General features: G+C 35.5%; 1 protein-coding gene across 3 annotated transcripts in view; it reads left to right on the top strand.

Annotated features, from left to right (window-relative positions):
• Positions 1–12,009, top strand: part of Galnt7 (polypeptide N-acetylgalactosaminyltransferase 7) — a 139,035-nt gene that overhangs the window by 95,899 nt on the left and 31,127 nt on the right. For all 3 annotated transcript variants that reach the window (XM_015486210.2, XM_015486209.2, XM_048791956.1), the window contains exon 3: positions 10,268–10,434. In XM_015486210.2, coding sequence (XP_015341696.1) covers positions 10,268–10,434 — 167 coding nt within the window. The remainder of the gene's footprint in view (positions 1–10,267; positions 10,435–12,009) is intronic.

Here is a 12,009-nt window from a genome sequence, read left to right as displayed (position 1 = left end):
TTGCCATTCTGATTGGAGTAAGACAAATCTCAGTATACTTTTGTTTTGCATTTCCTTGATTGCTAATACTGTTGAACATTTTTTCATATTTTTTTGGTCATTTGTATTTCTTCTTTTGAAAATTATCTGTTTAGTTGATTTACCCATTTATTGATTGGGTAAGTATAACCACTTTGGAAAGCAGTATGGAGATATCCCTCAAAAGACTAGGAATGGAATCATACCCTGGCTATCCCATTCTTTTATATTTATCCAAAAGCTCTAAAAATCAGCATACTGTAGTGATACAGGGACATCAGTGTGCAATTCACAATAGTTAAGTTTTGAAATCAGCCTAGGTGCCCATCAACAAAATAATGGGTAAAGAAAATGTGATATGTATACATAACAGAGTTTTATTGCTAGTAAAAGGATGAAATGGAGAACATCATGCTAAGTGAAATAAACTAGACTCAGTTAAGGGCTGAATGTTTTTTCTCACATGTGTAGAGAGATTGGTGGGAGGGGTGTTCATGGTTTTTTGTTTGTTTGTTTGTTTGGTACTAGGGATTGAACCCAAGGGCACTTAAGCACTGAGTCACATCACCAGCCCTTTTTTATATTTTATTTAGAGACAGGGTCTCGCTTGGTTACTTAGGGCCTTGCTAAGTTGCTGAAGCTAGCTTTGAATTGGCAATCCTCCTGCATCAGCCTCCCCAGCTGCTGGAATTATAGGCATACGCCACCGTGCCCAGTGTGGAGGGAGTTTTTAAAGGGGGATCTCATGAAAATAGAAGGGAAACCAATGGAGTGGGAAAAGGTGATCAGAGGGAGAATGGGAGGACATTGGGAAGTACTAGGGAATAAAATCTACCCAAATGTCCTATGTCCACGTATGAGTATACCACAATGAATTTGACTTATTATACAATTGTAATACACTAATTAAAATAATAATAATAATAGAGCAGGCATATTAGTAGAGCAGAGCAAGCAGATGGGGGGAGGAAGGAGACAAGGGAAAAGAAGGTACTAGGGGATGAAATCAAATTATGTGCACGTGTGAATATAGCACAATGAACCCCATTGTCATGTATGATTATAATGCACCAATAAAATATTTAAAAAATAATAATCAAAGTAGATAGTTTAAAAATCAATGCTTCCCAAATTGAGGATTTATTTCCTGTGCCTCAAAAATCTTTTAGATTTAGACTGCTTGCAGAATTAAGGGAACAAATCCCAAATGACTGTTTTTATTGAGATTCTCAGTGATTGATCTAGAAGTTAAGATACAACCTTTAAAAGGGGGCAATATGAATAACTTACACACACACAAACATACACACACACAAGTGTATGGATGCACACTTTACCGAAGACTGATGGTAACATATATGGATTGCAGGGATTTGCAGCCTAAACATGTTACATTTTTTGTAGTCTGTGGAATTAGATACTATTTATTAATAAGGTCCAAATATACCAAGGCTTTATATCAAACTACAAATGTTAAAAACATAACAGATACAGAGAGAATGCAAGAAAATTCTTCAGAGATCCTTCATTTTTTCTTTTGAAATCTACTGATATAACTTACAGAAAAGTCACTATGAAAATTCTTTCCCGGAAACTGGGATCATACTCAGCGTTAGAGCACTTGCCTCGCACATGTGAGGCAGAGTTCGAGCTTCAGCACCACATAAAAATAAATAAAGATATTTTTTTTTTTTTTTAATTTTCCCATCTTTTTTTCTGATACTAAGCACCTGGCCCACATAGCTACCATGAAAATATTCTATAATGTTACCCCAAGAATAACTCTATAGCTTTAATCACTTCAAGCCTGTAATCTGAATGTGAATATTTGCAATCAGAGCAATTTTGCAACATAGGTGAACTACTGCTATCCTGGAGGATTTAAAAGCTTTTCTGGAAAATGAGATTCTGGAGAGCAGAAGTTAGTCAAAAATGTGTAACAAGACTTGTCCACTTAAAAATGGTATTCTCTTTTTAGTTAGCCTTCCTTATTAGAACTTACAGCAGCCCTTCCCACCTTATCCACAGGGAATATGTTCTAAGACTGCAAATGGGTGCCGAACAATTTTTCATGTCTTTGGTTGTATACTAAGTGTATTCACACCAATTTGTGTCTTCATAAGGGAACAAATCACAAATGACTCTTTTTATTGAGATTTCTCAGTGAATGATCTAGAAGTTAAGATACAACCTTTAAAAGGGGGCAATATGAATAACTTTGGATAATAATGATCATCACATTCCACCATCATTTATAACCCCATACCCTCTCCCTCCCCCTCCAACCTCTCTGCCCTATCTAGAGTTCATCTATTCCTCCCATGCTCCCCCTCCCTATCCCACTATGAATCAGCCTCCTTATATCAAAGAAAACATTTAACATTTGTTTTTTTGGGATTGGCTAACTTCACTTAACATTATCTTCTTTAACTCCATCCATTTATCTGTAAATGCCATGATTTTATTCTTTTATTGCTGAGTAATATTCCATTGTGTATATATGACACATTTTTTTTTAATCCATTTGTCTATTGAAGGGCATCTAGGTTGGTTCCACAGTTTAGCTATTGTGAATTGTGCTGCTCTAAACATTGATGTGGCTGTGTCCCTATAGTATGGCATTTTTAAGTCCTTTGGGTATAGACCAAGGAGAGGGGTAGCTGGGTCAAATGGTGGTTCCATTCCCAATTTTCTAAGAAATCTCCATACTGCTTTCCATATTGGCCACACCAATTTGCACTCCCACCAGCAATGTATGAGTGTGCCTTTTTCCCCACATCCTCACCAACATTTATTGTTATCTGTCTTCATAATAGCTGCCATTCTGACTGGAGTGAGATGAAATCTTAGAGTGGTTTTAATTCGTATTTCTCTAATCGCTAGTGATGATGAACTTTTTTTATGTATTTGTTGATTGATTGTATATCATCTTCTGAAAAGTGTTTCTTCAGGTCCTTGGCCTATTTATTGATTGGGTTATTTGATTTTTTGGTGCTTAGCTTTTTGAGTTCTTTTTATACCCTAGTGATTAGTGCTCTATCTGATGTGTGAGGGGTAAAGATTTGCTCCCAAGATGTAGACTCTCTATTCACCTCACAGATTGTTTCTTTTGCTGAGAAGAAACTTTCAGTTTGAATCCATCCCATTTATTGATTGTTGATTTTAATTCTTGTGACACAGGAGTCTTATTAAGGAAGTTGGGGCCTAATCCCACATGATGGGCCTACTTTTTCTTCTATTAGACACAGGGTCTCTGGTTTTATTCCTAAGTCCTTGATCTATTTTGAGTTGAATTTTATGCATGGTGAGAGATAGGGGTTTGATTTCATTTTGTTGCATATGGATTTCCAGTTTTTCCAGCACCAGTTGTTGAAGAGGCTATCTTTTCTCCAGTGCATGTTCTTAGCACCTTTATCTAATATAAGATAATTGTCATTTTGTGGGTTAGTTTCTGTTTCCTCTATTCTGTACCATTGGTCTACCAGTCTGTTTTGGTGCCAATACCATGCTGCTTTTGTTACTGTTGCTCTGTAGTATAGTTTAAGTTCTGGTATAGTGAAGCCACCTGCTTCACTCTTCCTGCTAAGGATTGCTTTAGCTATTCTGGATCTCTTATTTTTCCAGATGAATTTCATGATTGCTTTTTCTATTTATATGAGGAAGGTCATTGGGATTTTGATCAGAATCACATTAAATCTGTATATTGGCTTTTGTAAGTATGGTCATTTTGATAATATTAGTTCTTCCTATCCAAGAGCAAGGTAGATCTTTCCATCTTCTAAGGTCTTCTTTGACTTCTTTCTTTAGGGTTTTGTAATTTTCATTATGTAGATCTTTCACCTCTTTTGTTGAGTGATTCCCAAGTATTTTATTTTATTTTATTTTTGAGGCTATTATAAATGGGGTAGATTTCCTCATTTCCATTTCTGAGGATTTATCACTAATTTACAGAAATGCTTTTGATTTATGGGTGTCGATTTTATATCCTGCTACTTTGCTGAATTCATTTACTAGTTCTAGAAGTTTTCTGGTGGAACTATTAGGGTCTGCTAAGTATAGAATCATATCATCAGCAAATAGTGCCAATTTGAGTTCTTCTTTTCCTATGTGTATCCCTTTAATTTCTTTCACCTAATAGGTCTGGCCAGTGTTTCAAGACTGTGTTAAATAGAAGTGGTGAAAGAGGGCATCCCTGCCTTGTTCCAGTTTTTAGAGGGAATGTCTTCAATTTTTCTCCATTTAGAATAATGTTGGCCTGGGGCTTAGCATAGGTAGCCTTTATGATGTTGAGATATGTTCCTGTTATCCCTAATTTTTCTAGTGTTTTGAACATAAAGGGGTGCTGTATTTTGTCAAATGCTTTTTCTGCGTTTATTGAGATAATCATATGATTCTTATCTTTAAGTCTATTGATGTGATGAATTAAATTTATTGATTTCTGTATGTTGAACCAACCTTGCATCCCTAGGATGAATCCCACTTGATCATGGTGATCCACCTTTTTGATATGTTTCTGTATTCAGTTTGCCAGAAATTTATTGAGAATTTTTGTGTAGGTTCATTAGAGATATTAGTCTGAAGTTTTTGTTTTTGTTTTGGTGTGTCTTTGCCTGGTTTTGGAATCAAGGTTATATTGGCTTCATAGAATGAGTTTGGAAGTGCTGCCTCTTTTTCTATTTCCTAAAATAAATGGAAGAGCATTGGTATTAGTTCTTCTTTAAAGGTCTTGTAGAACTTGGCTGTGTATCCATCTGGTCCTGGGCTTTTCTTGGTTGGTAGGCTTTTGATGGCATCTGCTGTTTCATCACTTGAAATTGATCTGTTTAAATCATCCTGTTAAATCATCCTGATTCAAATTTTGCAAATTATATGACTCTAGAAATTTGTTGATGCCTTCAATATTTTCTATTTTATTGGAGTACAAGTTTTCAAAATAATTTCTAATTATCTTCTGTATTTCCTTAGTGTCTGTTGTGATATTTCCTTTTTCATCATTTATGTCAGTGATTTGAGTTTTCTCTTTCTCTTCATTAGCATGGCTAAGGGTCTGTCAATTTTATTTATTTTTTCTAAGAACCAACTCTTTGTCCTGTCAATTTTTTTAATTGTTTCTCTTGTTTCAATTTTATTGATTTCAGCTCTGATTTTAATTATTTCCTGTCTTCTGCTGCTTTTGGTGTTTATTTGTTCTTTTTTTTTTCTAGGGCTTTGAGATGTAATGTTAAATCATTTATTTGTTGACTTTTTCTTCTTTTAAGGAATGAACTCCATGCAATGAACTTTCCTCTTAGAACTGCTTTCATAGTGTCCCAGAGATTTCGATATGTTGTATCTGTGTTCTCATTAACCACTAAAAATTTTTTAATCTCCTCCTTGATGTCTTTTGCTACCCATTGTTCATTCAGCAGCATATTATTTAGTCTCCAGGTGTTGGAGTGGATTTTATTTCTTATTTTATCATTGATGTTTAATTTCATTCCATTATGATCTGATAGAATGCAGGGTGGTATCTCTACTTTTTTTATATTTGCTAAGAATTGCTTTGTGGCATAGTATATGTTCTGTTTTAGAGAAGGATCCATGTGCTGCTGAGAAGAAAGTGTATTCTCTCGTTAAAGGATGAAATATTCTATATATGTCAGTTAAGTCTAAGTTATTGTTTGTATTATTGAGTTCTATAGTTTCTTTGTTCAGCTTTTGTTTGGAAGATCTATCTAGTGATAAAAGGCATGAGTTAAGTTCACCCAAAATTATTGTGTTTTGGTCTTTTTGACTCTTGAACTTGAAAAGAGTTTGTTTGATGAACGTAGAAGCTCCATTGTTTGAGGCATAAATAATTGTTAAGTCTTGTTGGTGTATGGTTCCCTTGTGCAGTATGTGTGTCCTTCTTTATCCTTTTTGATTGACTTTAGTTTGAAGTCTACTTTATTTGATATGAGGATGGAAACCCCTGCTTGCTTCCGCAGTTCATATGAGTGATATGATTTTTCCCAACCCCTCACCTTCAGTCTGTGGATATCTTTTTCTATAAAGTGAGTCTTTAGAGGCAGCATATTGTTGGATCTTTTTTTTTTTTTTTTTTAATCCAAACTGCTAATCTATGTCTTTTGATTGGTGAGTTTAGGCCATTAACATTCAGGGTTATAATTGAGACATGATTTGTATTCATAGCCATTTTTGTATATTTTTGTATTTTATATGACTTGGTTTCACCTCTGATTAGATTTTCCTTTAGTGTAATCCCTCCCTCTGCTGATTTTCATCATTGTTTTTCTTTTCCTCTTCTTGGAATACTTTGCTAAGGGTGTTCTGTAGTGCAGGCTTTCTAGTTGTAAACTCTTAACTTTTGTTTATCATGTAAGTTTTTATTTTATCCTCAAGTCTAAAGCTTAGTTTTGCTGGATATAAGATTCTCAGTTGACATCCATTTTCTTTCAGAATTTGGTATATGTTGTTCCACAATCTCCTGGCTTTGAGGGTCTGGGTTGAAAAATCTTCTGAGATACAAATTGGTCTCTCCCTATATGTGATCTGATTCCTCTCTTTTGTGGCTTTTAAGATTCTATCCTTATTCTGTATGTTAGGCATTTTCATTATAATGTGCCTTGATATACATCTGTTGTAATTTTGTACATTTGGTGTCCTGTAAGCCTCTTGTATTTGGTTTTTCAATTCATTCTTCATGTTTGGGAAATTTTCTGATATTATCTCATTGAAGAGATTGTGCGTTCCTGTGGTTTGAAACTCTGTGCCTTCCTCTATCCCAATAACTCTTAGATTTGGTCTTTTGATGCAGTCCCATAATTCTTGGATGTTCTGTTCTGGTTTCTAACTATCTTCACTGTGTGATCAACTTTATTTTTCAGATTATATACTTTGTCTTCATTGTCTGATATTCTTTCTCCCAAGTGATCTAGTCTGTTGGTTATGCTTTCTATTGAGTTTTTTATTTGATTTATTGTATCCTTTATTTTAAGGATTTCTGACTTTTTTTTTTTCAGAGTCTCTCTCTCTTGAAGTAATCTTTTGATCCCCATATTTGCTATCTTATCTCATTGTTGGAGTGATCCATTTTGGCCTGTATTTGCTCATTTAGGTCATTCTTTAATTCACAGATCATTTTAATTATGAACCTTCTGAACTTTTTCTCTGACATTTCATCAACTTTGCTGTCCATGGGTTCTATTATTATAGTATCCTGATTTGTTTGGGCCACTTTCCTTCCTTGTTTTTTCATGTTGTCTATGTGTCTTGCTTTCTTGCAGTGTGGATCTGAGATATTATAGTTTCTTCCCTATATTCTTGTAGTACCCGTGCAGATTGTCTGTACCTCACCTTGATGTTGGGCTTCCAGACCCTGCTGGTGTCCCTCAATGAATGCTACTGCATCCTGGACCTGGGTCCTGCGCAAGTTGGAGTGGATGGATCTGGGCCACTGGGCTTGACCTCCCTTGATAGTCTGCTGGCTGGAAGGGGCTAGGCTCTGGCGGGTGTCTGCCATGTGGGGGTTGGGGGGATCAGGTCTACTGAGAGCCTGGGTCCTGCATGGGCTATTTGTGTGGGCAGTCTGGGCTAGATCTCTGGAAGGTAGAATTTGAACAAGAGAAAGCAAGAGGGAGGAAGCCATTGCCATGATAATAGCATTAATGTATACACTTTGCCCTCAAAGCCTAACCACCTCTCCTTAGGCCCCACTTCCCATCATTGTTGCCTTAGGGATAAGTTTCTAATATGTTAGCTTTGGGAACACATTCTAACCATAGTAACTTAAGGTTATCACTTTCCTAAGCTTAGGGCCACTGGTCCCTTTCACAGCAGCCCCACTCTGGTGACTCATCCCCACTTTCTTACCTTACTTGTGTTTTACAGCCAGACCCTGGCCTCAAACTTCTACCCCGTGTATTCACTGCATGTCATCTTATGCCTTACCACTGCATCTCCTAACAGGCTGCTGGCTCTTAACTCTTAACTACTTGTCATATTCCCCACTGAAAGCTCGTGGAAGCTTCTGAGCTCTATCATGTCACTCTACGGCCAAGAGAAACTACAGGGAAAAAAAAAAAAAGAGGTGGGAAGGGAGAATGCAATGTAGCCTCCCCACATTAGATGGTCTCCTCCTGAAGCTTAGAAATGGAGGCCAGGCAAAAGTCTCTTCCTTCATCTGCTTTTGTTATGTTCCGTTATTTTGGTCCTTCCAGATTTTTCTACTAAAAGAGCTTCTACTAACCTTTCATGTGGAAGAGGAATAGCCCCCTTCTCCATGGAATGTGGAACCATCTGGACTTACTTGTTCTCAAGGGTACTTTAAATAGAAAAATTATGCATTGAGTGGACATTATTGAGAGAAGAAAATACATCAAAAGGCATTTCAAAATAACTATCTCCAAAGCAATTCAGTAAATTATTATGGAGTAGCTTCTGTGTGTTAGGAGCCAGGAACAAGGTGGTGAGCACAACAGAAGATGTTCCTACCCTTAATGAACTTACAATCTTGAACATTTTATAGGAAATATTGCCATATCTCAATAGCATGGAGATATATACATAAGATTGATCATTTCAACAGTTGTTGAAGACTCAACTGATACATTCATTGATCAGGAAATGATTAAATAGATTATGTAATAGTTATACTATGGAACACTATACATTTATTAAAAAGAATTAGATGTGTCTGTACATGCTCACATAAAAGAAGAATATATACCTAATCATCTGAATATATGTCATGTACACATGCAGACATGTCTTCATGAATAGAAACTTAGAAAAATACAAGCAACTATTAATGATGATTTCCTCTAGAAGATGAAATCTGACATGCTTGGAGAGAGGTAGAAAGGGAATTTTCATCATTATAAAGTTCTGTATCATTTGAGTTTTGTATGACAAGCTGTGTGATACTTTTGTTGTTTTTAAAACAAAGAGTATAAAAAAGTGAGAAAAATAAATAACCAGAGTTGCTACTGGCACACAATCTAGTCTACATGTTTAGAGAATTATTATTTCTTGCAATAGGCAAGAAGAAGTGGATAAAATGAGCAACATACTGTTCCAGCTCTCTTGTCCCCTGTCCTTTGCAAGAGTACAAGGCCTTTGGGAGGTTTCCACATGGAGTGTCCAAGGATAGTGAAGAAGCCCTCATGGATCCACTCTCTTGTCTTCAACATACCCACTTGCCACCCTCCTTTAGTTTGTTTTCAACTCCTTTCCATTTCCCTTTCAAATTTCCTATCTTGCTTGTTTCCTTGAGTTACCTTAGAAATTAGCTGTCCTTCCTAGCCAGTTCTGCCACTTTCAGCCCAGTGGTTAGAGTAAGAGGAAGAAAAAATGTTGCCTGAGCCTCCATCTGGAACCCAGTTTGTTTTGGGGGATTACCATCCCTACCTACCTAAAATTAGATGTTCCTTGCTCTGCCTACAGTAGTTGTTCTCCAGAAGTACTTATCACATCTTCTTACAAAACTTGCATTTCTCCATTACTATATTTTTGAACTTGTTATTCTGAAAGAGCATATGTCTTCTCCTTACTTGAGGTTGTACTTGAATCCCCTCTTTTAGAATCATACTCTTGACCCTCCCCTGGCATCCTGAGTCTCCTTTGGGCTGGGCCCTGTCTTGTGCTTCATCTAGTTAGGAGGAAAACTTTATTCTTGCTGCAGTTTTTCAGATAGTTTTGTACAGAATAACTAAAGATCCTTCTTAGCCAGTCAACAAAGTCTAAACAACATTAGACTTTGTTTATTCATTCAAGATTAAGTTTTTAATGCCTGCTGTATGCTTTGGTTCTGCCTGTTATATTTTTTTTTCTGAGTTACTTATTCATATTAGAGCAGGACAGCTTTTAAACACAGTAATAGAGTTGTTTCTTCACGAGAAGTGAAGTAAACATCTTGCACCAAAAGCTCAAGTTTCAAAAAGGAAAATAAACTAATATCTATGTCAGAGAAAACAACAACCTGATACCTGTCAGTAGTATCTTACACATTCTCAGCAGAAATTTATAAATTTGTTCTTTTTACCCCACCATGTACTGGTTGTGAATTAGCTTTATGTAGGAATAACTTTATCTCATGGCTGCTTTCTCTTCTATCTTGTGTTTCTGCTAAAATATGAAAGACTGTATTTCATTCACTTTCTTTATTTAAATCAATAAAACTATCCAGTTAGAAAAATACAATCATAGTAAGTTTGGAACCAAGCATTATAAATTACCTCTAAATAAATATGATGAAATTTTCTTTTTGCAGATGCAAGTATTGGCATTATGATGAAAACCTGCTTACTTCAAGTGTTGTCATTGTCTTCCATAATGAAGGATGGTCAACCCTCATGAGAACAGTCCACAGTGTAATCAAAAGGACTCCAAGGAAATATTTAGCAGAGATTGTGTTAATTGATGATTTCAGTAATAAAGGTAATGGCTATCAAGTTGACAGTTTGTCTTTAAAACAAGTTAATTATGAGTAATTGCAAATTTAAAATTGTTACTGCCAACAGTATTTATTATCAGCAAGTGACACTGTGCCAAGCATTGTATATGAATTATTTTGTTAATCCTAACAGTAATTTTTAGAATAAATATTGTCATTGTCTCCATTTTACATACCAAAGGCTCAGAAATGTCAAGTAACTTGCTAACAGTCACAAAGACAGTAATTAAAAGTTGGATGCAAAGCCACGGGCTCATAAGTTTGTGTCTTCAGTCACTATCTCACACTATACCAGTTCTTTAGGGCTTGGATTTTGCAAAATTTTAGTCATGGAAGTTTGAAAGACTGAAAAAATGCAATCACATGTCTATTGCAAGGCCACCCAAAGGGCCGTCCACAGTTTTCACATTGAAATCCATATACCTATTGCATAGCCTATACTTTATATTTGAATGATGATGGAAATATTAATTTTGACCAGAAACTATGAACTATTTTTATTTATTATAGTATATTTTAAAGCTTATTTTGTTACATATTTAGTTTAGAATAGTAAACAAAAGGAAGTTATGCTTTTTATTCTTTTTAAGGAGGCAGCTATTTTAGCATTTAGGAAGGTCTTGGTTAGTCTTGGCTCAATTTGGCAAGAGAATGATTGAGCAGTGATCTTTCAGATAAGTGATTTTTTTTTTTTTTAAGGAGAGAGAGAGAATCTTTTTTGTTTGTTTGTTTGTTTTGTAGATGGACACAACACAATGCCTTTATTTTTTTAATGTGGTGCTGAGAATTGAACCTGGGTCCCGCCCGTGCTAAGCCAGCGCTCTACCGCTGAGCCACAGTCCCAGCCCCAGTGATTTTTTAAATTATAAATTTTCTTTAAATATATTACTGTTACATTGATGACATTCACTAATGACATAAAGTAAAAATACAAATAATGCTGTAACTCAGAACCTAAGTCAGCATGTAAATAAAAATGGAATTTTGCTGCTGCAACCCAGATCTGGATTTTTTTTTTTCTTGTCACAAAATAGAATTGAAACTTTTGAAAATTGACCGGAGAGCTCAGACTACTCAATAATAACAGGATGTTTTCATCCTGGCAAATAAATTTTGCAGAAAATTGTTCTGTGTAAGAGTGGTATCATTGAATGTAGACAGAACATAGGTAGCATGAGAATATCTTTCTAAATGACTTTAGAAAAGCTTCCTTCCGCCACTTAATTTAGAACTCTTGTAATCTGGATAAACTCATACTGTTTTTGCAGAGACATGACTATAATCGTGATCTGCATACATGTTAGCATTAGGAGAAATAGAAATATGACTTACTTCCTTTTCCCTTTATCTTAGTGTAGCAGATCACTTTTTTCAACTAATCCTATTTAATCACACTAGAGAATGTATAGTTTTAAATTTTGTAATCATATCAAATGCATTTAGACTTTTTTCATTTCTTTTGCTATTGGGGATTGAACCCAGGGACACTCTACCATTGAATCATATCTCTAGTCTTTTTTATTTTAATTTTGAGACAGTGTCTTGCTAAGTTGCTGAAG

Source organism: Marmota marmota, unplaced genomic scaffold (assembly GCF_001458135.2).
Source record: "Marmota marmota marmota unplaced genomic scaffold, marMar, whole genome shotgun sequence".
NCBI lineage: Eukaryota > Metazoa > Chordata > Mammalia > Rodentia > Sciuridae > Marmota > Marmota marmota.
This window is presented reverse-complemented; position numbering and strand designations above follow the sequence as displayed.